Genomic DNA, 26,399 nt, shown 5'->3' with positions numbered 1-26,399 from the left:
TCAAGGTTATTTGGCATTGGATATACATTTATAGAATCTGAGCAAGGAATAGAAAGTGAAGAGGCACCATGCGCCTCTCATACGCATATGTTGGACAATTACTAGGTGCAGGTTATGGATATCTGAATATGAACAAAGTGAGATTGAAGCAAAGGATAAGACTATTTAACCCAAACAGTCAACTACCCAAAGTATGCACTAGAGTAACATGTACATCAGTAGTGAATGGAGGAATGCCACCAATTTAGGGACAGCAGGAAAAGCCAATGGCATATACAAACATTTCCCCTCTGGTCTCTTTTGTGTCTCTCCCCTCTCACCTGAAACCTATGCCCTCTAGTTCTAGACTCCTCCACCTTTGGGAAAAGATGTCGACTTTCTACCTTATCTATGCTTCTCATTATTTTACAGACCTCTATAAGATCACCCCTAAGCCTCCTACACTCCAGAGAAAAAAGTCCCAGCCTATTCAGTCAATAAACTCTCTCCAGCAAAGAAAGCTGATGTGTTAACTTCATCAACCAGATAGGATCCAGTTAACCATAACAAAGGTTTTAGAAGCAGATGGACTGAGGTAGGGATGAGGTTGGGGAGGTGGAAATGGGCGTTGATTAGGTGATGTCACAAATATAAGGTCAGAATCACACCTCGGCCCCTTGCAGTGTGGATCATACAGGCCTATCTCGCTCCTCAATGTTGACGCTAAGTTGCTGGTGAAGATCCTGGCCACCAGGATAGAGGACTGTGTGCCAGGGGTGATACACGAGGATCAGACAGGATTTGTCAAGGGACGGCAGCTCAACACGAATGTGCGGAGACTGCTAAATGTTATTATGATGCCGGCAGTGGAGGGGGAAGCGGAGATAGTGGTGGCGCTGGATGCGGAGAAAGCGTTTGACAGAGTTGAGTGGGGGTACCTGTGGGAGGTGCTGGAGCGGTTCGGATTCGGGGAGGGATTCATCAAATGGGTGAGGCTGCTCTACGCGGCTCCGATGGCAAGTGTAGTTACCAATGGAAGGAGATCGGAGTACTTTAGGCTCTACCGTGGGACCAGGCAGGGGTGCCCCCTGTCCCCCTTGCTCTTTGCACTGGCGATTGAACCTTTGGCTATGGCGTTCAGGGAGTCAGGGAGATGGAGGGGTCTGGTGCGGGGTGGGGAGGAACATCGTGTATCGCTGTATGCGGACGACCTGCTGTTGTATGTGGCGGATCCAGAAGGGGGAATGCCGGGGGTAATGGAGCTGTTAGCGGAATTTGGGGGCTTCTCGGGCTATAAGTTAAATTTAGGAAGAGTGAGGTATTTGTAGTACACCCGGGTGATCAGGAGGAGGGAATTGGGAGACTCCCATTTAAGAGGGCAGTGAAGAGTTTCAGTTATGTGGGGGTGCAGGTGGCCAGGAGTTGGGGGACTCTCCATAAGCTTAATTTTACCAGGCTGGTGGAGCAGATGGAGGAGGAATTTAAAAGGTGGGACATGGTACCGCTATCATTGGCGGGTAGAGTGCAGTCAGTCAAAATGACGGTTCTCCCGAGGTTCTTGTTCCTTTTTCAGTGTTTGCCCATCTTTATCCCTAGGGCATTTTTTAGAAGGGTGACTAGCAGCATCATGAGCTTTGTTTGGGCGCATGGGACCCCGAGGGTGAAGAGGGTCTTCTTGGAGCGGGGTAGAGATGGGAGGGGGCTGGCGTTACCCAATCTCTCGGGGTATTATTGGGCGGCCAATGTGTCGATGGTGCGCAAGTGGGTAATGGAGGGGGAGGGGGCAGCATGGAAACGGATGGAGAGGGCGTCCTGTGGAGATACAAGCCTGGGGGCCCTGGTAACGGCGCCGTGGCCGCTCCCTCCTGGTATACCACGAGTCCGGTGGTGGCGGCTACCCTCAAGATTTGGGGGCAGTGGAGGCGACATAGGGGAGAAGTGGGGGGCTCGATGGAGGCTCCGTTAAGGGGGAACCATAGGTTCGTCCCGGGGAACATTGATGGGGGATTTCAGGGTTGGCACAGAGCGGGCATCAGACAGCTGAGGGACCTGTTTATTCATGGGAGGTTTGCGAGCCTGGGGGAGTTGGAGGAGAAATTTGGGCTCCCCCCGGGGAACATGTTCAGGTATCTGCAGGTAAAGGCATTTGCTAGGCGGCAGGTGGAGGGATTCCCTTTGCTTCCCGCGAGGGGGGTGAGCGACAGGGTGCTTTTGGGGGTCTGGGTCGGAGAGGGGAAGATATCTGATATCTACAAGGTTATGCAGGAGGTGGAGGAGGCGTCAGTAGAGGAGCTGAAAGCTAAGTGGGAGGGGGAACTGGGGGAACAGATCGAAGACGGGACATGGGCTGATGCTCTGGAGAGGGTTAATTCTTCCTCCTCGTGTGCGCGGCTTAGCCTCATCCAATTCAAGGTGCTGCACCGGGCCCACATGACTGGGACGAGGATGAGTAGATTCTTTGGGGGTGAAGACAGGTGTGTCAGGTGCTCGGGGAGTCCAGCGAACCATGCCCATATGTTCTGGGCATGCCCGGCACTGGAGGAGTTCTGGAAGGGGGTGGCGAGGACGGTGTCGAGGGTGGTGGGATTCAGGGTCAAGCCAGGATGGGGACTCACGACTTTTGGGGTTGGGGTGGAGCCGGGAGTGCAGGAGGCGAAAGAGGCCGGTATGCTGGCCTTTGCGTCCCTAGTAGCCCAGCGAAGGATCTTGCTACAATGGAAGGATACGAGGCCCCCAAGCGTGGAGACCTGGATCAATGACATGGCGGGTTGCATTAAGCTAGAGAAGGTCAAATTCGCCCTGAGAGGGTCGGTACAAGGGTTCTTGAGGCGGTGGCAACCTTTTCTCGACTTTCTGGCTCAACGATAGGGTACAGGGACAGTAGCAGCAGCAACCCGGGGGGGAGGGGGGAAGGGGGAGGGAAAGGGGGGGGGGGGGGGGCGGACAATGACTATGTTTGTTTATTTAATTTTAATTTATTTCTAAGTTCTTTTGTTGTTCATTGGGGTTGGGGGGGTGGGGGGGATGTGATACATGCGTCGATACGGTCTGGGGGTGTTACAGTTATTATGGGTTATTTTGTTGCATTTCATTGTTTATCGTTATGTTTTATATTTTCTGTAAAAAATGGCAATAAAAATTATATTTAAAAAAAGAATCTCACCTCGGGATTGAATGTGACACCAAGGTTGCAAACAGACTGGTTTAATCTCAGATTACTTCCAGGGAGAGGGATGGAATCATTAGTTAGGAAACAGAAGTTTAGAGTGGGGACTGAACTAGGAGGGGGCCAGGGATAGATCCTTGGGGGACATCCAAGGTAATGGTGTGATATCAGGAAGAAAAGCTATTGCAAGTAATTCTCTGGATACGATTAGATAGATATGATGGAACTGGATGAATGTGGTACCACCCAGTGGATGGCAGGAGGATGGTGTGATCAAACATTTCAGATAGATCGGGAAGGATAGGGAAGAAACGTTAACCTTTATCACAGTCGCATAGGACTTTGATGAGGACTGTTTCAGTACGGTGGCAGGGACTGAAACCTTATTGGAGGGCTTCAAACATGGAGTTCCAAACATTGAAAATCATGGTAAAATTAAAAAACAGGAAAATCCAATAACTGGACATTTGTTCTGGTGGTGGTATGGTTAAAGAAAACAAACTATTTTAAAATGGAAATTGTAGAAAGACAGGTTGGCTGAGCTGATGGAACTAAGGTTTTGAAATGCTGATTAGCCAAGTAACACTGCAAACAGATGTTTACTGAAGGCAGGTTGGTAACAATGGAGAATAGAGTGTCAAAGTTCAAATAAAGATGGTAAAAGTCCAAAAGAGAAGGTAGGGGCAACTTTCACACTTACCTTATAAAAAGGTAACCACGTGTAACAAAGGTAATTAGAGTGACTTCTGAGAAGCTTAGTTCAAGTAAAGGAAGATCAAAAGGGAAAAAACTACATCAGAAGCAAATTCATCCTATGCAAGGGAGATGTTTAGAAACCACAGCCAATAGCAGCAAGTTGTGGCTACTCCAAACAAGCTGTTCTGGAGAAAGCCCGCTTGAGAAGACAGTTGTCTCTATCCTAAATCGAAAATTCCCACAAAAGCTATAGGTGCCTAGTGTGGTAACTATTGCTGGATTTTGCATAATGTTTTAAAATCTATGGGATGCTGTTTTTGGAGGTTGAGCTCAGACGTTAAGAAAGAGAGAGGTTTGGAACTGGTTCTATTTTAGAAACTGTGCAAAGCCATTAATGTGGTCAAGTATATTTTCGTTGATTTTTCAGTGTGGTTTACTGTTTAATAAGCATTTATTTTGTTTAAAACCACCACAAAAACATCTGGGACATCCTTCACTGGCCTTAATGCAGTCTTTCCTCACATTATACCAAATTGCAAATACAATTGACAGCATGCATTACAAGTTTCCTTTCCGGGATTAGGAATGTCCTAGCATTTAACATCAGCTGTGCTCATAACACAAAGATGGGAAAGGATTTGAGAGACAAAAACATGGAAGTTTGTTTGGACTTTGAGGTCAATGTTTTTTTAAGGAGAGGGTGATAATGGCAGAAAGGACAGAGAAGCAACAACTGAAAAGAAAGTACCTTTTATCATATTGTCTAACATGGGGGCCAGGAGGGGAAGTTGGGTGCACAGCAGTATAATAGGAAATATAGATTTTGTCTTCACTCCTCCTAAATGCACAACTGTAGAGCTCTAATTATAGTTTTGCAGCTAAGCACAGCCTATAGTATTGGACCAGCAATACTGACCAGAAGATCCCAGATTTGATGTTCATTTTTTTTCCAGCTAGGAGACCAACTAAGGGAATTTCAGATTTGTACTTAATGCGTCTGAGAAATTGGGAAATAGAAATTAATCTGGAATCCTAGAGACTCCTCCAAAAAAGTGTGTATTACCGTTGAGCTCAGTTTTAATGCCGTGTGAAAGAACAGTCCATCATAATGGTCATATCTTCCCACATATTTTAATTTATTTTTTAAAAAGTGTTTAATGTTTCCAAAACTTGCTTTTCTTTTTTACTGGACATTTTCGATTTTCCCTGCTTAACTGACTGTTACCTCCTAATAAATGCTACCTAATAATGACTAAGCAATTCTAAAAAGGTGCTTTGAAATGAAAATTGCTTATTGTCACAAGTAGGCTTCAAATGAAGTTACTGTGAAAAGCCCCTAGTTGCTACATTCCAGCACCTGTTCGGGGAGGCTGATACAGGAATCAAACCGGTCTGCTTTCAAAGCCAGTGATTTAGCCCAGTGTGCTAAACAGCCCCTGAACACAACTTTGAGCAACAAAAGGGAGTCCAGCACATGTCAGTGTACATTTTATGATGTACTTGTTTAGTATCAGAAATATTTCACATATTTTCAAACTGCCATCTTAATAATCTTCTCCTTGTCCAATGTCTTGCATTTGCAAGCTTTAAAAAAAAAACTTTTGCTTTCGCCCTCAAGAGCCTCTCCTGAACCAGGAACTCTAAGAAACAACCTCACTTCAATATATCGCCCAGGCAAGTCATTCCTCAGAGTGGGAATGCAGGTCAAGAAAAAAAGATGTTCATCCATATAAACTGACGTTTTCCTCCGTCACTGCGATCTGTTAATCCGTTAAATCGCACATCAGTAAGAGGCACACACCCATATTTCTAAAGGGCATTCTCCAAGGATGGAGTGAAAGATTTCTAAACCTGCCAAAGGGTGCAGATCATGGCAGATAGGATTTAACAACATGTAAATAACTCGTACCGCCCCGGGGAGGGGGGACGAGTGTATCAATCACATGATTCAAACCAGGTTCACAATTTATCGTGCATTACTTCCACACTTAAAATGCAGCAGAAAATCCGGAAAAGCCACTTACCGATGACATTAGGCACATACAGTAAGATTTTCAAACTCATCTTGCAGATGTGCGCACGGTGAGCGGAAACATTAACATTTATCGGTTCGGATAGTGATCCCCTGCGGCTTCAATCACCTGACCATTTATTCATTAAACTGCAATTCACTTGTATCGCTGCCGTTAATGTTCAACTCCTTTCCTAGACAGAAATGAATGAGGGAGCGTCACTGTCCGTCGCAACATCTGGGTACCACGCTTAATCACAACACTGCAAAAACAAATAAACGTGCAGCATGTTGCCAGGATCAAAGCGTCCCGAGTGAATTCTCACACCATCCTCCGGTAATTGCAGCCGTGATTTGTGTGGTGGTATGGAATTTGAGTGCTCAGGAGGAGGAGCTGCGCTCTCTTATTTCTTCCTGGCAGCTCCAGGTTTAGAACCGTCACTTCCTCTGTCTGTAGGATTCACTGGCAGCTGTAAACCTACACTGTGCATGGCCATAAAGTTGCAACTTTCTTGTCGTTTCAATACCATGTGGCCCCTTCGTGTGGTTTCTTTGACGATTCTGAATGCTGTTTGTGTGTCCTTCAATTACAAATATCAATTGGGGAAATAAAATAGATAATTGGATGAATTGCACCCTCTTCGCCTCGAGTATTTCTTATTTGCAGGCAAACATATTTTAAGAAACTTGGAAAAAGTTGTTCTCAGCATTGTTGCCTCTGGTGGATGAATCTTAAACCATACCTAGTAATCTGCAGTGTCTTTTTTTCCCAGACAACTTTATCATTTGTTGCGGGTTTGATCCTGTGTGAGAATTTGAAGTCGCAGAAAGTTCAAGGATCAGGGCTGCAATCTAGTTGCCTTATTGTTAGAACACATAGCTTTCCTATTTTCAGCACTGGATCACGAAATTATCCCTTATATTTATCTAAAATCTTGGGGGGCTCCAAGCAATTTTGTCTTTGTGAGTCGCTAAGGTACATGCCACGGAGCCTTGTGTATATTTTAAGCTGCAGATAACAAAATGTAGGTGTAAATTTAAGAAGATAAGAACTAGGAGCAGGGGTAGGTAATTCAGCCCCTCGAGCCCTCTCCGCCATTCAATACGATCATGGCTGATCTCATCTCGGCCTCACCTCCACTTTCCTGCCCGTTCTCCATAACCCTTCAACCCATTAATTAACAATCTGTCTGTCCGCACCTTAAATGTACTCAATGTCCCGGCATCCTCCGCACTCAAGGGCAGTGAATCCCACAGATTCACCACCTTTTGAGAGAAGTGGGCAGTTCAGTGGTTAGCACTGCTGCGTCACAGTGCCAGGGACCCGGGTTCAATTCCAGCCTTGGGTGACTATATGGAGTTTTACATGTTCTCCCCTTGTCTGCATGGGCTTCCTCCGGGTGCTCTGGTTTACTCTCACAGTGCAAAGATGTTCAGGTTAGGTGGGTTTACGGAAAAGGGCAGGGGAGTGGGCCTTGGTAATATGCTGTTACAGAGGGTCAGTGCTGATTCGAGGGGCTGAATGCTCTCCTTCTGCACTGTAGGAATTCCATGGTTCTCAGTAATTTCTCCTCACCTCTGTTTTAAATCTGCTACCTCTTCTCCTAGAATTATGTCCTTTTGTTCTAGATTTCCCCACAAGAGGAAGCATTCACTCTATGTCTACTTTGTCAATATCTTTTATCATCTTATATACTTCAATTAGCAAGCCTCTCATTCGTCTAGATCATCAGAGAGTACAGGCCTAAACCACTCAATCTCTCTTCATAAGACAAATCCCACAACTCTGGAATCAATCTTGTGAACCTTCTCTGAACTGCCTCTAATGCTACTACATCCCTCCTCAAATAAGGGGAGCAGAACTGTACACAATACTCCAGATGTGGGCTCAGTAATGCCATGTGCAGTTGTAGCAACATTTCCCTCCTTTTATACTCCATTCCTTTAGCTGTAATGGACAAAATTCAATTTGCCTTCCTAACTACCTTACTGCCTTACTACCTGCTATACCTCCATGCTAGTTTTCTGCAATTCATGCACGAGGACACTGTGATCCTTCTGCACCGAAGCACTCTGAAGTTTGAGATTTATCCACCACTAAGGCCAAAGTGCTGAGGACAATGCTTATCATATTAAATATGTAAAGCAATAACAGAGTAATAGATTCATTTGTGGCATAGAGGACGTCATTTTGCCCATTGAGTCCATGCTGGTTTTTCGCACAGAAATCCTCCCCTGTGCGATCCACATAGCCCTGCAAGTCTTTTGTTTTTTGAGTGCCCATCCAATTCCCTTTTGAAATCACTGATTGTTTCCCCTTCCATCACCCTTGTGTGCAGAAAGTTCCAGGTCATTACCACAAAAATCAACAGTTCAAAAAAGCAACTGAAGTACACCGTTTCACTTGACTCGAAATCAGCAAAACCTATGCAGAAGATTAACAAATGGCTTCGCTACATTTATTTTTATTTTTTATATTTTTGGACACTAAGGGCAATTTAGCATGGCCAATCCACCTAAACTGTACATCTTTGTACTGTGGGAGGAAACTGGAGCACTCAGAGGAAACCCACGCAGACACGGGGATAAACATGCAGACTCCGCACAGACAGGGACCCAAGCCAGGAATCGAATCTGGGACTCTGGATCTGTGAAGCAACTGTGCTAACCACAGTGCTACCGTGCTGCCCTACATTTATTTTTCAAGTAGTTCTAACTACCACTTACAGTCCATTAACATGTTGTAGTTCCACTTAAAATTAAGGTATTACACATTTCTACACGATATTTCATTTACAGAGTTCAATTTACGATTCGCTTATCCTGGGGTGGCATGGTGGCACAGTGGTTAGCAAGGACTACCAGGGACCCAGGTTCAATCCTGGCTCTAGGTCACTGTCTGTGTGGAGTTTGCACATTCTTCCCGTGACTGCTTAGGTCTCACCCCTCACAACCAAAAGATGTGCAGGGTAGATGGATTGGCCATGTAAATTACCCCTTAATTAGAAAAAGAAATTGAATTGGGCACTTAAAATATATTTTTTAAAGAAAGATTCACTTATCCTTCATGCCTGCAGTTTGACTTCTTCCTTGGGCATAATTCCTTGGTTATTTTTCTTACAGTCAGGTCCAATTGTGCATTGACATCTTTTGCTTATGCGTGGTGTTACTATTTTAAAAACTGCTCATTCTCTTACCTTCTGTTTTTTAACCTTTTCTTACACAGTACTTTCATTCTTCATACAAATTTCTATTTTCAAATAAATGACTTAGTGTGGTGCATTGGAGTCTGACCTGTGAAGAGTCCCATTGAAGACATAATTAGCATTTTCATTATTTCATCATTCTCAATCCATACATAATCAGATCGCAAAATTTCAAAATGGATGGGCCGATTTTAATTAATGCATCCAGACGTATACCTCAGTCATACCACACCACCACCACTCTGTCCCCCCTCAAACCCCACCACAATATCAAATTGTTTCAACTATTCTATCTAAAAGTCTATTCCATGCATTGATTACTATTTATACAACAAACTTCCTAATAATAGTTCTAAATTTGGCTTTTACTAGTTTGAAGCAGTCTTACTTTCATAATTTAATTTCAATAATATGGATTCAGGGAGGTCTGGTGGTGCATTGTTGGTGTCCCTACCTTTGGGTTCAAGTCCCACGTCAGGACTTGATGGCCATGGAAGGTACATTTATAATGTGGTCAAACAATTCTATTATCGGTGTGTAAATCCTCCCAATACACACGAGGATAAGTGGTAAGAGCAGGAGAGTTTCCTGGTCAGCCACACTACAGAAGGCAACGGCAAACCACTGAGGTACTTTACCAAACATAATCATGAACCAGTCCAATGGAGGTCCATGGTCACTGAGCACCAGAAGGAGGATTCTGGATTAAACTTTTCCAAAACCTCTACTATGTTGCGCAAATCTATATGATTCAACCTGAGAAAGCTAGTGTTTGAAACAAACTGTTGGACTTTAACCTGGTGTTGTACGACTTCTTACTGACTTCTCAGCCCAGTCCAACGCTGGCATCTCCACATCAAATCTATATGGCCATCTCTCCAATATCAGTGATGGAAGAAACATTTCTGCTCTGGCTCCAGAACGTCAATATCTGCCTTGTGTCTCAGTGATTATAACCTGATAGGTAGGTCGACTGGCCATGCTAATTGGCCCTTAGTGTCCAAAAATATCTATGATGTGGAGATGCCGACGTTGGACTGGGGTGAGCACAGTAAGAAGTCTTACAACACCAGGTTAAAGTCCAACAGGTTTGTTTCAAACACTAGCTTTCGGAGCACCGCTCCTTCCTCATTCACCTGTGCAATTTGTGGTCATCTATATTGTGACCCATGCCATGGTTCCCAGACCAACATTCCAAAAATATTATTGGCAAGGGTACATCTGACTAAATGCTTAATCAATTAGGGGCGTTAAATCACAGGTGCAGCATGCCATTGGCATGTATGAGGACAGGAAACTGTTAGATTTTCTAATGGGGCGAGAGAGAGACCGCCATAAAGTATAACACAGAGGCGATGTCCCATCTTTGAAACAAACAGATGCACACTCACAAGGAAAGGAGCCCCAGGTGAGTGCGAGCAAGTCACCACAATTGTCATTGCCAATTCCACCAGTGCAAGCTCAACAAAACAGTGTAGGAAGAGGTTTAATGACTATATTAGGTCAGGTAAGGTAGGAGAGACGAGCCAGATTGTTCACTAATGCACTCTTACAGCATGTTTTCCACTTACGATTATTTATCTTCACACCCTAAAGTTCTTTCTGTGAATGTCAATGAGGCAGTAGGATGCACCATCTAGCTCCAGACTTCACCTGAAATTTCTTCTTTGTTCGCATCCCTACATGCATTCAGTGCACAAGAAAACCTTCCCTGTAATGTAGATGCCTATTTACATACCTATGATCATAAGAGTATCATTACTTGGGTATTACTACATGTCATGATAACAATAATTATAATCTTTTACAATGTTGTAAGGCTCAATCAGCCCATTACAACAGAGGTGCAACAGCTGATGCCCCAGAAACACAAACATTACACCATATATGTGGAAGGATCTCTGGATACCCCGTGGAGGGAATTTATCAAGTGTATTATTATTGCAAAGGACAGGAGCCAGCTACTGGCTCTGAGGAGCTTTGATTTATCTTCTTTCTCACCATCCTGCATTCCTCATTAAATGTCTGCAAAACGTATCATGAAATCATGTCCTACGTCACTTTTATTGTAAACTGATGTGCTATACCCTCATCAAGACACCAATGCAACCTGCCATCCCCTTTTCTCTCATTGATTTGTTGGAAGATGATGATCCAGGCCCACGTCAGCGTTACACATCACACAGCATTACTGACACCCTCCCAACAGCAGTTCAAACACAAGTTAGAAGTTTAGACAGTGAGCAAACGGGCACTGCATGAGTTGAGATTCATGGCACACCTTTCAAGATTCCTGAGCTAACAGCCTGGGATTGGTGATTTCAAGGGTTCTGCTTTGAAAATAATTATTTCCCTGCATCAAACTTCGATGCAGGCATTGTAGGCCCTGCCTTAACAGTGTAGTATGCAACTGGAGGCAGAATGGAGGATGTCATTATCTGCATTGCACCATTACCATTACGTTGAACAGTTTCATAATTCTGCAATCTACGATGTAGCACATGGAAAATCCAGTGATATCTGCAGTGTTATCCTCTTATGACAGAAGGCTAAGGGGAGTTCAGAGTCTCTCTTTCATGGATGCTCATACAACCGTCATAGAGACATGGGGTTCTGGGGTGGGTGATCTGCATCTTCCAACTTCAGCTGGCTTGGAAACCAATTGAAGAAAATCTTGAAGTGGCATTTCACAGATCAGATTTGTGCCATTAGGCCTGGCTGATTCACTGATCAGTGGCCACAGTGAGGAAGTCCTCAGAATCTGGTGCTTGGCTGCACTAGGCACTGATGATAGTCCCGCCACTCAGGACAGGAACATGTTTTCACCCCTATCAGAAAATCTCACCTATTTTCCCCAAAAAACCTCTTCCTGAACGTTCCCGTGAGCCCTTTAAAGCTTGAATTTGAAGCTTGTTTTGCAGACAAGCCTCCCACACAGTTTTTTTTATAGATTTCAAAGAAATGTTATGCCTCACTTATTCCTCCTAGTTATTCTGCAAAATCAAAGCAAACTGCTGCAGAATTGACTTATTGATTTTGCAGTGCCTGGAGCGACTAATATTAATTCAAGCGCAAGCCAACCCTCAGTGGATTGTGATTCAATATCACAATGTATTTCATGTTCATTTTCAGATCTCGAGATAATTATATAAATTGGATCTTTTAAAAGCAACAATATCATTCCAAACAGAAAACCCTTCCAGAATTGACCATACAACTAAAGTGACACCTTGAACAGTGATGTGTTAATCCATTGAGCATGACCATGATATTGTAACACAAATCCCACTATTAATTATAGGACTGATCTGCAATCAGAACAATTCAAAAGACCACATCGAAGTAGAGCATGGGCTATAAATTTTATTGCACTTTTCCAGCTCATTCTAGTTGATTATAGGTATTTTAATGCTCAGGTATAAACTCCCAAATCTTGTCAATTATTTACGTCCAGATAAATTATTTTCTCCTCAAACAAAAACATCAGGAATTATTCTCTTTAAGAAATGAGCCACCGTTTACAGTTTATACGAGAGTAACAGGACTATCCCTCGCCCATCTGAGTTCGGTCTTTCATTAAGGTGTAGTCCACTTCTCACAAAAGCCTGATGCTGCACTTTGAGTCCAGAACATGATCAGTCCCTGATCCTACTGGGATATTTATTGTGCTCACATTCCTGGTATGCATATGCTTCTACTTGCTTTTATAGGCCACGGTTAAGATCCAGCATGGAATATGGGACAGTTCATAGGCACAACCTTCCAATTTCATAGGCTTGGAAAATGACCTGAAATTGCATTCAGATTGGCATTATACATGTTTTGCCAGTCCACAGCCCTATTCCTAACCTCCCCTGTCAATTGGTAGCTAAAGAGTCACTCCCATCCTGATTGTCCTGATCATTGGGGTCTGAATCTTCTGATTCCCACCGAGCCAGGAAAAGAGAAAGGATATTAACCTCACTGTTATAACTCGCGCAGGTCTTACGGGGTAGGGATGATTAACTACCCCATGGAACTTGCAGAATAGGAGTTTCCCGATTAGGGGACAGGGAACCCTTAACAATACTTTTTGTGTAAATAAGAGTTGGCCAGTAAGATGCTGTCCTGAGAAGACGCAGTAGGGAACTACTGGAGCTGTAAATAATAGTTATAGTTAAATAAAGTTTTTTCGACCTACTTGGTGTGGACTCTCTGTTCCCCTGACATAACTCACCAAGTTTCAGTTGAAAACTGATACTAACTGGGCCTCACCTGTAGAAAACAAGGAATTTGTTTACAAAGCTTATTGAGTAAATTCAAGCATCCCAATAACTTGGATTAGGAAAAAAACCACAATACTAACAGTGACAAATTGGTGGATTAAATTCTAACTTGGAAGTATATGATGTATCTTGAATTCTGCTGTATTGATATAATAAACCTGTTTTTTGCTATCAAGGTTCAGTCGATTGACAGCCGGAATTAAAGTGCCTACTCAGAAGCCTAGGTGCAGGGCCAAGAGTTGTGATTCAGGAAATTCTCAACATTGATAAAAGTAAGATGGAAGATGAGATTAATTAGACAGCGATGGTTAGGAGGTGCCGCAATTGGAAATTTTTCAAATAAACTCTGTACCTGGGAGAATGAAAGGAAGATCGAAGTTTCACTGATTTGAAATCTTGGAGAGAATGAATTAACGCTGAAATCTTACCAATGGGTCTTGATTTCAGTTCACTGATGATGCAAGGAGGGAAGAAAAGTATTTAAACTGATATATTTGGATAAGTGGGTGGTTTGTTATCCCTCAAATATTGTATTGTTGTTGACAAAATATTAATATCTACCAAACAAAACACAAAAAACTGGACGTGCCGGATTTTCCGTGCAATTTGCCATGTGTTTCGCGGCAGCTGTTGGCTGGCGGCTGGATCTTCTGGTTCCGCCATTGTCAACGGGGTTTCTCATTGAACGCACTGTGAAACCTGCGGCGATGGTGGCCATCGGCGGGACCAGAAGACCCCGTTGCCGTGAATGTCTGGAAAGTTCCAGCCGACATGCTGAAAATCCAAAACAAAAACAGAAACCGCTGCAGACTCTTAGCTCGTTAGGTAACATCTGCGAAGGGAACAGACAAGCTAACATTTCAGTCCAGAACCTTCTGAAAAATAGCTAGCCGTTTGGTTCACTATATCTTGATATGTAAAACATTACTTGCCTTGATGCCCAAATACTTGCAAACCCTGACATCTAGTGGTTCAGTTTGTCAAACCTTGGATGCTGGTTATTTGTTTCTAAGTTCCCACAGCTTTACAAATTAAGTCTAGTGATTGAAAATTTCAAAATCTATCATGTTTGAAAATTAGTGTATCCTCAGATTACTGACAAAACAAGATGGCAGCTGAAAGGATGAACTCTGTTTTGTCCACGTTTTGCCTCTTGTGCACCAAGAATTTCCTTCTCCCCTTCATTAGTGGCCCTATTCCACTGCGGCTACAACACTGGAATCAATGTGGCAAGTTGCCCAGGTATGTCCTGTGTACTAAAAGCAGGACAAATCCAACCTGACCAGTAACTGCCCTATCCTTCCACTCTCGATCGTCAGTAAAGGGTCATCAGCAGTACTATCAGGCACTTGCTCTGCAATAACCAGCTCACTGACGTTCAGTTTGGGGTTCACCAGGATCACTCAGCTCCTGACCACATCACAGTGTTGGTTCAAACATGGACAAATGAGCTGAACTCCAAAGGTGAGGTAAGAACGATGCCCTTGACATTAAGGCAGCATTTGACCAAGTATGGCATCAAGGATCCATAGCAAAACTGGAGTCAAAGGGAATCGGGGGGCGGGGAGGGGATTCTCCACTGGTTGGAGTCATACCTAGCACAAAGGAAGATGGTTACGGTTATTGGGGGTCAATCATCTCAGTTCCAGGATAACACTGCAGGAGTTCCTCAGTGTAGTGTCCTAGGCACAACCATGTTCAGCTTCTTCATCAATGACCTTCCTTCTATCATAAGATCAGAAATGGGGATGTTTGTGGATGACTGCACAATGTTCAGCACTATTCGCGACTCCTCAGATAATGAAGCAATCCACGACCAAATACAGCAAGACCTGGACAGTATCAAAACTTCGGTTGACAAGTGCCAAGTAATATTCACATCACACCAGTGCCAGGCAACGACCATGTCCAACAATAGAGAATGTAATCATCGCCCCCTGTCATTCCATGGCATTACCATCACTGAACTATCAACATTTTGGGGGTCACCATTGAACAGAAACTCAACTGAACTAGCCATATAAATACTGTGGCTACAAGAGCAGGTCAAAGGCTAGGAATCCTGCTGTAAGTAACTCTCCTCTTGATACCTCAAAGCCTGTTCACCATCTATAAGTCAGGAGTGTGATGGAATATTCTTCACTTGCCTGGGTGAGTGCAGCTCCAACAACACTCAAGATGCTGGACACAATCCAGGACAACACAGCCCTTTGATTGGCACCCCATCCACAAATATTCACTCCCTCCACCACTGACACACAGTGGCAGCTGTGTGTACCATCTGCAAGGTGCACTGCCAGAATTCGCCAAGGCTTCTCAGACATTATCTTCCAAACCGTTACCGTCTAGAAGGATAAGAACAGCAGACACATAGCAACACCACCATCTGGAAGTTCCCCTCTAAACCACACGCCATCGTGGCTTGGAAATATATCGCTGTTACTTTCCTTCACTGTTGCTGGGTCAAAATCCGTGAACTCCCTCCCTACAACACATGGACTGTAGCGGTTCAAGCAGGCAGCTCACCATCACCTTCTAAAGAGCAATTTAGGGTGGGCAATGAATGGCGGCCTAGCCAGTAACGCTCACGTCCCAGGAATGAATAAAATAAATAACTTCAGCTGTCTAGGCCCTGATTTTCTCCGTCTCTCTATTTCATATTTCACTTTTTTAAGATATTTGTTAAAAACTTCCTCTTTGACTAAACATTTGATTATCTGTCTCCACGTCTCCTATGTGGTTCAGTGTCAAATTTAGTCTGCGCATGCTCCTATGATGGGCCTGTGGACAGGTTACTACACTAAAGGGGCTATTTAAATGCAGGTTGTTGTTGAATATTCTGAGTGATTTTCACTGGTTTCTTTCCCAGCTGTCCATTGACAGCAGTTTATTGATTAACAATTCATAGTTAGTAGTTTTTACACTCTCTTGGCAGTTTTCTGCTTTCTCTGGTTGTAACCTGTAGTTGTTTCATCATCGGCATTTCAGCAATTCGGGGCAAATGAGACAAAATTGACATTTTCATAAAACGAGATAGCTGATATGTGACAGACCATCCTTTATAAATTACCAATGGATCTCCTGGCAGCACGGTAGCATGGTGGTTAGCATAAATGCTTCACAGCTCCAGGGTCCCAGGTTCGGTTCCCGGCTGGGTCACTGTCTGTGCGGAGTCTGCACGTCCTCCCCGTGTGTGCGTGGGTTTCCTCCGGGTGCTCCGGTTTCCTCCCACAGTCCAAAGATGTGCGGGTTAGGTGGATTGGCCATGATAAATTGCCCGTAGTGTCCTAAAAAATAAGGTTAAGGGAGGAGTTGTTGGGTTACTGGTATAGGGTGGATACGTGGGTTTGAGTAGGGTGATCATTGCTCGGCACAACATCGAGGGCCGAAGGGCCTGTTCTGTGCTGTACTGTTCTATGTTCCTGTGAGGTTACTCAAGGTAAATTGTTTCATTTTTGCCTTACCGGTCTTACATCAATTTGTGTCTATTTCTTAGTTCTTGTCACTTTCCCCCCTTTGCTTCTGTCTCTCTTTCCCTTCTCTTTGGCCTTTTCCTCTTTGGCTGTATTTTCTGATCACGGTTCTGGACCATGGTCGTGCTTTGATGTGGTTGGGCAAGTTTCCAGGCAGGCTGGTGTGTGGCAAGTGCAGGAAAGGATCCAGCAGCGTGCCAGCAACTTTAAGGTTATAGAGAGGAAGAGTTTTTTGGTAGAATGCACGGCAACAACATATAGGAACATGGAATGGTAGAACTCTGGCCCCCTTGCCTAAATTTGCTACCTGACCCCCACATTCCATTTCTTCCTGTGGCCCTTTTTCAGCATCTGTTTGATTGCATCAGATTCTGCTTAATGCTTCATTCACGCCCTATGCAACCATCAATAAATACCCTCCCAGTCACTCCGTCTCCTAACCTCTGTGCTGCTGTTGTTTTCTGCCACCCTGTTGCTTTCATACCTCTTCCCACCACCTCACTGACTGTATAAAGCAGACCAAGCAGGCCAGCAGCACGGTTCAATTCCCGTACCAGCCTCCCCGGACAGATGCCGGAATGTGGCGACTAGGGGCTTTTCACAGTAACTTCATTGAAGCCTACTCATGACAATAAGCAATTTTCATTTCATTTTGTCCCCAATCTCATCACTCTACCCCCTCATCCTGTATCATACCGATCTCTCGCACTTCACCTCTGCTGTCCCTCAGCTATCTCTTCACCTCTAATAATTTCTTAAAATCTACGGCGCGATTCTCCCAAAGGGAGACTAAGTGCCGACGCCGGAGTGAAACCCAGAAACCGCTACAGTCCTCCCCCCCCCCCCCCCCCCCCGGGGGGGGGGGGGGGGGCTAGGAGCGGCGTTGTGTGAATCTCGGGCGCCGGGCCTTGACGCTTGCATCAAAGCGGCGCGCCGAGAATGACGCGGCCGGCGGCGCCTAAGTGACGTCAGCCGCGCATGCGCAGGTTGGCCGGCTCCAATCCGCGCATGCGCGGTTCCCGTCTTCCCCTCCGCTGCCCCGCAAGACATGGCGGCTTGATCTTGCAGGGCGGCGGAGGGGAAAGAGTGCATCTCTTAGAGACGCCGGCCCGATGATCGGTGGGCACTGATCGCGGGCCAGACATCTGACGAGCACGCCGGTGGTGCTCGATCCTCTCTCCGCCCCCCACAGGCCCCACACTTACCTGTCGCGTGATGTTCACGCCGGCAGCGACCAGGTGTGGTTGCCGCCGCGTGAACCAGTCGGGGTCGTCAGGTCGCTTGGCCCATCTGGGCTGGAGAACCGCCGGTCACCGGGAAAAATGGCGAGCAGCTATTCTCCGAGCGGCGTGTCGCAAAATGTGACACGCCATTTGGGGGGGGGGGGGGGGGGTGGGAGAATCGTGGGTGGTGATTCGCCCGGCCCTCCCGCGATTCTCCCCCCCGGCGAGGGGAGCGGAGAATCGCGGCCCTAGTGTACAAAAAAGGTATTCAGGAAGATGTTGCAAGTAAATGTTGGGATGTGGCAACACTAGAAGTACTTTGCCTACTCAATTTTAGCCACTCCCCCCCCAAGTTTTCCCTACATGAGGGGAGTAAGAATTCTCTTTGATGCAGGTTCCACTTTCCAGTTTGATTGATTCAGTCTAGCAACTATCATTTCAATAGGCTGGACATTACCCAAATAAAAAATCAAATGATCAACTTTTAACTGATGAAATGTATGTTATATGTTTGATCAAATGAAAGGATAATAAAGAAAAAGAAGATATTAGTGGTTTGAGTCCTGTATTTAGGGAGAACAGGAGGGAATATTTAGAAAATCACACTGTTGTGGCCCCTTGAAAGTTCAATGTTTATGGTTGTGAGCTAAACAGATGGGGACGATTCCATATGACAAATTAGATTGGTGTTGAGCTGATTGACTTCAGCAAGGATACAATTTGCCTTGATACTCCTGGGATAGAGATGGAAACAATCATTAATCCATTCCTAAATTACAAAATAAAACACTAGTTAGGTGTTAGCTGGAATACAGTATGGGTTTCTGGTCACCTCACTGTTGGGAAAACCTGGTTATACAAGAGAAGGTACAGAGGACATTTATGGGGATATGCACTTGAAGTCCTGTAACCTGCAAAGCTATGGACCAAGAGCCTGAAAATGGGATTAGGCTGGATTGTTCTTTATTAGTCAGCATGGATACAATGGGCTGAATGGCCTCTCTCCTTGCTGTTAAATTTGACAACTCTATAGAAATGTTTGCATTTCCCATTATGCTCCTGTTGGTCAATCTCACCCATCCATGGAAAATAGCCGCTTGGACAAGGTGCCAGAAAGGTACCATCATCTTTGGAAGTATATCCCAGCACATGAGATTTGGGGCAGCACGGTAGCATTGTGGTTAGCATAATTGCTGCACAGCTCCAGGGTCCCAGGTTCGATTCCCGGCTTGGGTCACTGTCTGTGCGGAGTCTGCACGTTCTCCCCGTGTGTGCGTGAGTTTCCTCCGGGTGCTCCAGTTTCCTCCCACAGTCCAAAGATGGGCAGGTTAGGTGGATTGGCCATGGTAAATTGCCCTTCGTGACCAAAATTGTCCTTAGTGTTGGGTGGGGTTGCTGGGTTATGGGGATAGGGTGGAAGTGTGGGATTCAGTGGGGTGCTCTTTCCAAGAGCCGGTGCAGACTCGATGGGCTGAATGGCCTCCTTCTGCACTGTAAATTCTATGATTCTATGTCACCGGAGAGTAAGAAAGATAAAAACTGTGGCAAAATAAATACCATATGAACATGGAATTAGCTAGCTGGCATGCTATGAAGTTAACCCATGTAAAATTGTAAATGTTATATAGGCAGCAATTTCATTCAACTGATTGATTTTCCTTCTTTTTGTTCCATTAATGGCAGTAATGACTTTGATTATTTATGAGCTAACCACTGTTATTCTATGCCCTTCATTCAAGGGGTAGTTCAGGTCAGTGACATGCCAACGGCACCGAGTGCGATGGTGGTGTGCCGGTTCTTGGATGAGGAATGGATTTTGAGTTGGGCCAGGCAGACGAGGCGCTGCACCTGGGATGGTATGAGCTGCGTGTGTCTCAGGACCTGGGTGCGGAGCTGGCTATAAGGAGAGCAAGTTTCAACAAGGTGAAGTCGGCCCTCTTTAAGAAGGGGGTGAAGTTCGGCATGCTGTGCCTGGGGCATCTGTGGGTAACATATAAACGTCGGGAACTCTACTTTGGGACACCGGAGGAGGCAATGGATTTAGTCAGAGACAATGAACTGGCAGGTAAAGGAGGGCATTAAACCTTGGAGAAGTTCCCGTTCTGTTCCTTTGTGGTTTGCTTGGGTCACTGTTGTACTGTGTTCGGGGCCATCGTTTTGTTTGTGTTTGTTTTTTCTTGATCGGGGGTGGTGATTGCTGTTATTTGTGTTGGGTGGGGGTTGTTAAGTTTGCACTGGGAGCATGGTTGAGTGGGGGGGAAGGGGAATCAGTGGGGAGGGGGGTAGGATGCTACGCGCTATCGGCAGTGGCTAGCTGGGCGGGCTAGTTCACGGAAGCGCAGTGGGGGGAGAGCAGATGGTAAGTGGGTGGATGGGGGTTGCATTGTTATTTTGTGTTGGGGAGGGGGGTGAACTGCTGACAGGGGAGGGGCTTCTAAAAGGTGAGAAAGGGAGGGTCGATGATGGTGAGCCCCCGAGGGCGGACCTAAGGCGATGCGGGGCGTGGGCTGGAGGCTGGCTCAGGAGGGGTTATGGTTGACTGGGGGGGGTGGCCCACAAACAGGCTGGTCACATGCAATGTGAGAGGGTTGAGGACCCGTGTGTTTGCACGTTTGAAAAGGTTGAAGGCGGATTTGGCTATGATACAGGAGACACACCTGAGGGTGGTAGATCTGAATAGGTTGAGGAAAAGGTGGGTAGGGCAGGCAGTTCATTTGGGGATAGATTCCAAAACAAGGGGGGGATGGCAATTTTGATTAACGAGCGGGTGACATTTGAAATGGGAAGTATAGTGGCGGACTTTGGGGGAGGTATGTTATGGTGAGTGGGAAATTGGAGGGGATTCCGGTGGTACTGGTGAACATTTATGCTCCGAACTGGGATGATGTGGAGTTCATGAGGCGGGTGTTGGGGAAGATCCCTGATCTGGACTCGCATCGGCTGATTATGGGAGGGGATTTTAATATGATTATAGATCTAAAGCTAGATCTATATAACCTATCTACAGGGAAGGCAGTGGGGCAGCTGAGAATGGCGAGAGGGGCGGTGTACAAATATGGGGAGGAGGCGAGCAGGATGCTGGTGCACCAGTTGAGGAAGCAGGAGGCGGCGAGGGAGATCGGAAAAGTGAAGGACAAGGGGGGGAATTCGGTCCTGGACCTGCTGGGGGTGAACGGAGTGTTTAGGGACATCTGCAGCTTGAGGACAGGAAGGGTGTCGGCAGCAGCGAAGGAGCTAAAAGGATTTATGGAAGTCAGTTTTGCCAGTTAGCATGGGCACTAGATGGAGTATTTGACTTGATTTTTAAAAAATCCATTTAATAAAATCTTTTTATTGGCATTTTCAAAATTATGTACATTGCTATTCATTTTCATTTATTGTACAGTACAAAAAGGCTTCTTCTTAGGTTTCTCTATTTACAGTCTATCACCGTCTGGCTCAGTGTACAATCCACCCTATCCCCCCCCCCCCTCCCCCCCCGCTCCCTTCTCCCTGATCCCTTCTCCTCCGCCCACCCTCCTGATGCCCTCCCTTTTTTTAATAATTGTTTTAGAATACAGTTTTGTCCAAGTTATGGATACAATATATACCTTGCAAACCAAAACACATAGGCTCTAGGAAATATACCTGGACAGGAGGGGTCTTTCCTCCCCTCTCTTCTATTCTTTCCTTTTTACCGATCATCAAACTGGGCCATTGTTTGTTTCCCCTTCCCGTTTTTCTTTGCGTTCTCTCGCCGTGTTGTGGTTGATGCCATTGTTGTCTTCCCCTGTGCTCCCCCCCCCCCCATATTTGTTCTCTTATCTGTTCCCCTTCTAGCTTCCTTTCCCCCCCCCCCTCCCTTCCCTCCTCCTTTACTGCTGCCCCCCATTCTTTCTTGCTGTGTTTTGCTACCTCACCTTCCCCCCCCCCCCCCAATCCCCCTTCCTGGGTCCTCCCTCGCTATCCTCTTTTTGTCTTGTCCTGGCTATTTCTCCCTGGCTACTGGCTACTTATTTATTTATGTGTTGGCCACAAACAGGTCTCAGAACAGTTGGGTGAATGACTCCCATGTTTTGTGGAAGCCCTCTTCCGACCCACGGATGGCAAATTTGATTTTCTCCACTTGGAGAAATTCAGATAGGTTGGACAGCCAGTCTGCAGCTTTAGGTTGTGCTGCTGACCGCCAGCCGATCAGGATTCTACGGCGGGCGATCAGGGAGGCAAATGCAAGGGCGTCCGCCCTCCTCCCCATGAACAGATCTGGCTGGTCTGATACCCCGATAGCCGCCACTTTCGGTCATGGCTCCACCCTCATCCCCACCACTTTGGACATTGCCTCGAAGAAGACTGTTCATGGTGCCTAATTAAAATATGGCTTGACAAGAATTGATGGGTTCAAACATCCAATATTATCTGAAATAAACATCAATTGTATAACATAACTAGGGAAAGGTTAAAATTAAGTAGTATCCCTACATTACAACAGTGATAACACTTCAAAAGTACTTTGTCAGTTCTGAAGTGCTGTGTGGTTGTGAAAGGCACTATAGAAACACAATATTTCTTTTTATTACTTGTGGTTATTTAATCCCGTAAGTCAATTACTCTCCATTCTCGTACATTGTCTCTCTGTCATTCAAAACTGTTCTCATTCTCCTTGTCGAAAAGACTTGGCAAGATGCTACAATGCAAGTCAGGGGCAGCATGGCAGCATAGTGGTTAGCACAGTTGCTTCACAACTCCAGGGTCCCAGGTTCGATTCCCAGCTTGGGTCATTGTCTGTGCGGAGTCTGCACGTTCTCCCCATGTGTGCGTGGGTTTCCTCAGGGTGCTCAGGTTTCCTTCCACAGTCCAAAGATGTGCAGGTTAGATGGATCGGTCATGCTAAATTGCCCTTAGTGTCCAAAAAGATTAAGTGGGGTTACGGGGATAGGGTGGAAGTGTAGGCTTGGGTGGGGCCGGTGCAGACCCGATGGGCCGAATTACCTCCTTCAGCACTGTAAATTGTATGGTACACATGGCAGCTATTGATGGAGGGAGTGAATATTAAGTATGCTGGACTGGGTACAAATCAAGTGGGCAACTTGTTCTGGATGGTATTGAAACTCTTGGGGGTTGTTGGAGCTGAAAATTGAAAACCAATGAAAATTGAAACTATCCTTTCACATCACTGAAAATGTTGAAATGCTTTGGGGCATCAGGGGGAGAGTTACTCACCACAGATTTGCAGCCAGTTAACTGCTCTTGTAGCCTCAGTATTTATGTGGCTGGTCCAGTTAAGCTCCTCGTTAATGGTAATTCCCCAAGATGTTAAGAATTCAGTGATGGTAATGCCGTTGAATGTCAAAAAGAAGTGGCCATTGCCTGCAGATATTACTTACCACTTATCAACCCAAGCCTGAATGTTGTCCAGATCTTGCTGCATGTGGGCACTGCATCATCAAGGGTCTGGTGTATGAAGCGTTAATCCCATAGAATCCCTACAGTGCAACAGGCGACCATTCGGCCCATCTAGTCTGCACTGGCCCTCCAATCGCCCGCCCTATCCCTGTAACCCTATCTAACCTTTGGACACTAAGGGGCAATTTAGCATAGCCAATCCACCTAACCTGCACATCTTTGGACTGTGGGAGGAAACTGGAGCACCCAGAGGAAACCCACGCAGACACGGGGAGAGCATACAGACCAGTCACCTGAGGTTGGAATCAAACTCTGGTCTCTGGTGGTGTGGGGCAGCAGTGCTAACCACTGTGCCACCATGCAGCTCTTAAGTGTGTGAGTGAGTACAGTACTGCCCATGCAGTGATGTAAGAAGATACATGATCCAGGCCAAGGGTCAGTGTATATTGAGCAAAGACGTGTTAAGATCTAGATATCGAGGTAGCTCCTGGCCTGTGTGATGAATGTAGAAATTGATATATATTAAATATCATATTTGTGGCAGTAATGGTATTAAAAATCCCTGGTTTAAAATACATCCAGGCAGTGTGTCTGCTAAATAAGTCATAAAAGGTGAGGTAATGATTGATTTCAACCACTTACTTTGTTGCAGATAAAAGGGTAATGGAATTATGTTTTGATTACTTGAGATTTCCTGGAGTGCAGATAATTTACGAGGGAATGGTGTTTAGCTCTAGCTCAGCAGTTCATGGAAGTTAGTGGGATACAAATGATGTAATTAATGGGAGGAGCCAGGTCTGTCTGTAGGATTGCAGTTTGCTACAATATTTTAAGTTGAACAGCAGTTTTGCCAAATGCTGTTAGGTTGAGCAGAAGTGTACTGGATCTGCTCTTGAAAGGAGCTCTCTCCAAAGGCCTCCTCACAGCTAAGCAAGTAAACCTGTTGTGTTAACTTTATTTATATGTAGCATTTGAACTGTATTGGGTTGCTTAGTGTTAGGTGTAGATAGTTAGTTTTTTCCTTTTATTTAAGAACTGTTTAACTGATAATTGCAAAGCTATTTCTTTGACGTTAATGTGATTAATTCTGTGTTTAAATTAGTTTGTTTTAACATAAAAGGCACCTACTGGTCAGAGTCATCACTCCTGGAGTGAAGTATCCTTTCTTCACATTTTTACAGATTTAAAAAAAAATTTGTTTGGGGTTCTCGTCCAGTATCCGAACAAATGTTGGGGTCTTGTCCAGTGTCCTAACACTTGTACCCTTTACTATATGTATGTATATAGTTACATGTATTTAATAAAGACTTGCTGTTAGCATACAGAAGACTATAAAGACTTCCTTAACAGACATATTCTGTAACCAACAACATTACAGCATAGTTAAAAGTTGAGGTTCAAAGTAGACTCAACCTAGGGGCAGCACGGTGGCACAGTGGTTAGCATTGCTGCCTACGGCGCTGAGGACACGGGTTCGAATCCTGGCCCTGGGTCACTGTCCATGTGGTGTTTGTATGTTCTCCCCATGTCTGCATGGGTTTCACCCCCATAACCCAAATATGTGCACAATAGGTGGATTGGCCACGCTAAATTGCCCCTTAATTGGAAAAAGTAATTGGGTACTCTAAATTTCGAAGAAACAAAATAAAAAAAGTAGACTCAACCTCACAAGCATACTGAAAGTAAGAAAAAGATAATCTTCAATGGATTCTGAACTGAAAGAAACTCCCAAACTGAAGCTACAGATGCTTACAAACATACCAGAAAAACTCCAGCCAGAAAAACCAGAAGTCTTGCTACAGCAGAAGACTCCATAGAATCTCTTTTGGAATTCCAGCTTCAACATGCCTGCAGTCCATAGCCTGCCAGGACGAACACATTCTTTTAAACTTCCAGGCTGCAGCCAGGCCTGAGAGACCCCTTTTTACTAATTCAGAGACTTCCGGTGGTGGCCCTGAGCTGAGCAGTCACACGAAAGGTGGCTTTCTCTTAAACTTTGGCTTATACCTTTTAAACCTGCCAAATGGGCACCAAGTGCAAAATGTTCGCCAGCTTAATCCTCATCTTCTACTTATCCAACCAGGATGCCGACGAGCCAGCAACCAGGCCGCAAAAACAGCAAAGGTAGTGAGTGGAAAACCTTGACCACAGAACAGGTAGTCCCGCGGGTGGCCCAGAACCAAGCCAAGCATGGCGGATCCAACTAATTCACCAACACCCATAGCGGACCAACTAATTCACCAACACCCATAGCGGACCAACTAATTCACCAACACCCATAGCGGACCAACTAATTCACCAACACCCATAGCGGACCAACTAATTCACCAACACCCATAGCGGACCAACTAATTCACCAAAACCCATAGCGGACCAACTAATTCACCAACACCCATAGCGGACCAACTAATTCACCAACACCCACAGCAGACCAACTAATTCACCAACACCCATAGCGGACCAACTAATTCACCAACACCCACAGCGGACCAACTAATTCACCAACACCCATAGCGGACCAACTAATTCACCAACACCCATAGCGGACCAACTAATTCACCAACACCCATAGCGGACCAACTAATTCACCAACACCCATAGCGGACCAACTAATTCACCAACACCAGCCCAGCTGATGATGGAGAAGCTTATGAAGTTCAGCTCAACGGAACTCCAGAAGTGCAGAGAAGTAGTGAAAGAAGACCTCATGGATGCAATCAAGTTAGCAGTAGAGGCCGCATTGGTCCCCATAAAGGAGGCAATGGACAGAGTGGAGCAGAAACTGGGGGTCCAAGAGGCAATGATGCAAAACCTGGGAAAGGCAGCCACGAACCAGGGGGAGTAAATTGCCTCACTCAAAGCAAAGGTGGCAAGGTTGGTGACAACCCAGAAGGCACTGCATGGAAAGGTAACCAACCAGGAAAACAGATCCCGCCGGCAGAGCATACGGATTGTCAGGCTACCGGAAAGTACAGAGGGGACGAACCGGACAGAATTG

At 45.4% G+C, this 26,399-nt stretch overlaps 1 protein-coding gene across 4 annotated transcripts in view; it reads right to left on the bottom strand.

Annotated features, from left to right (window-relative positions):
• si:ch1073-145m9.1 overlaps nucleotides 1-26,399 on the bottom strand; it is a 110,972-nt gene that overhangs the window by 24,212 nt on the left and 60,361 nt on the right. For 2 of the 4 annotated variants that reach the window (XM_038814186.1, XM_038814185.1), the window contains 2 exons: nucleotides 9,050-9,146; nucleotides 5,866-6,046 (listed from right to left, as the gene is read on the bottom strand). In XM_038814186.1, coding sequence (XP_038670114.1) covers nucleotides 5,866-5,905 — 40 coding nt within the window. In that variant the 5' untranslated portion in view covers nucleotides 5,906-6,046; nucleotides 9,050-9,146. Of the gene's footprint in view, nucleotides 1-5,865; nucleotides 6,266-9,049; nucleotides 9,147-26,399 lie in introns of those variants that run through there. The other 2 variants (XM_038814187.1, XM_038814184.1) reach the window with 2 other exon arrangements.

Source organism: Scyliorhinus canicula, chromosome 12 (assembly GCF_902713615.1).
Source record: "Scyliorhinus canicula chromosome 12, sScyCan1.1, whole genome shotgun sequence".
NCBI classification, from domain to species: Eukaryota; Metazoa; Chordata; class Chondrichthyes; order Carcharhiniformes; family Scyliorhinidae; genus Scyliorhinus; species Scyliorhinus canicula.
This window is presented reverse-complemented; position numbering and strand designations above follow the sequence as displayed.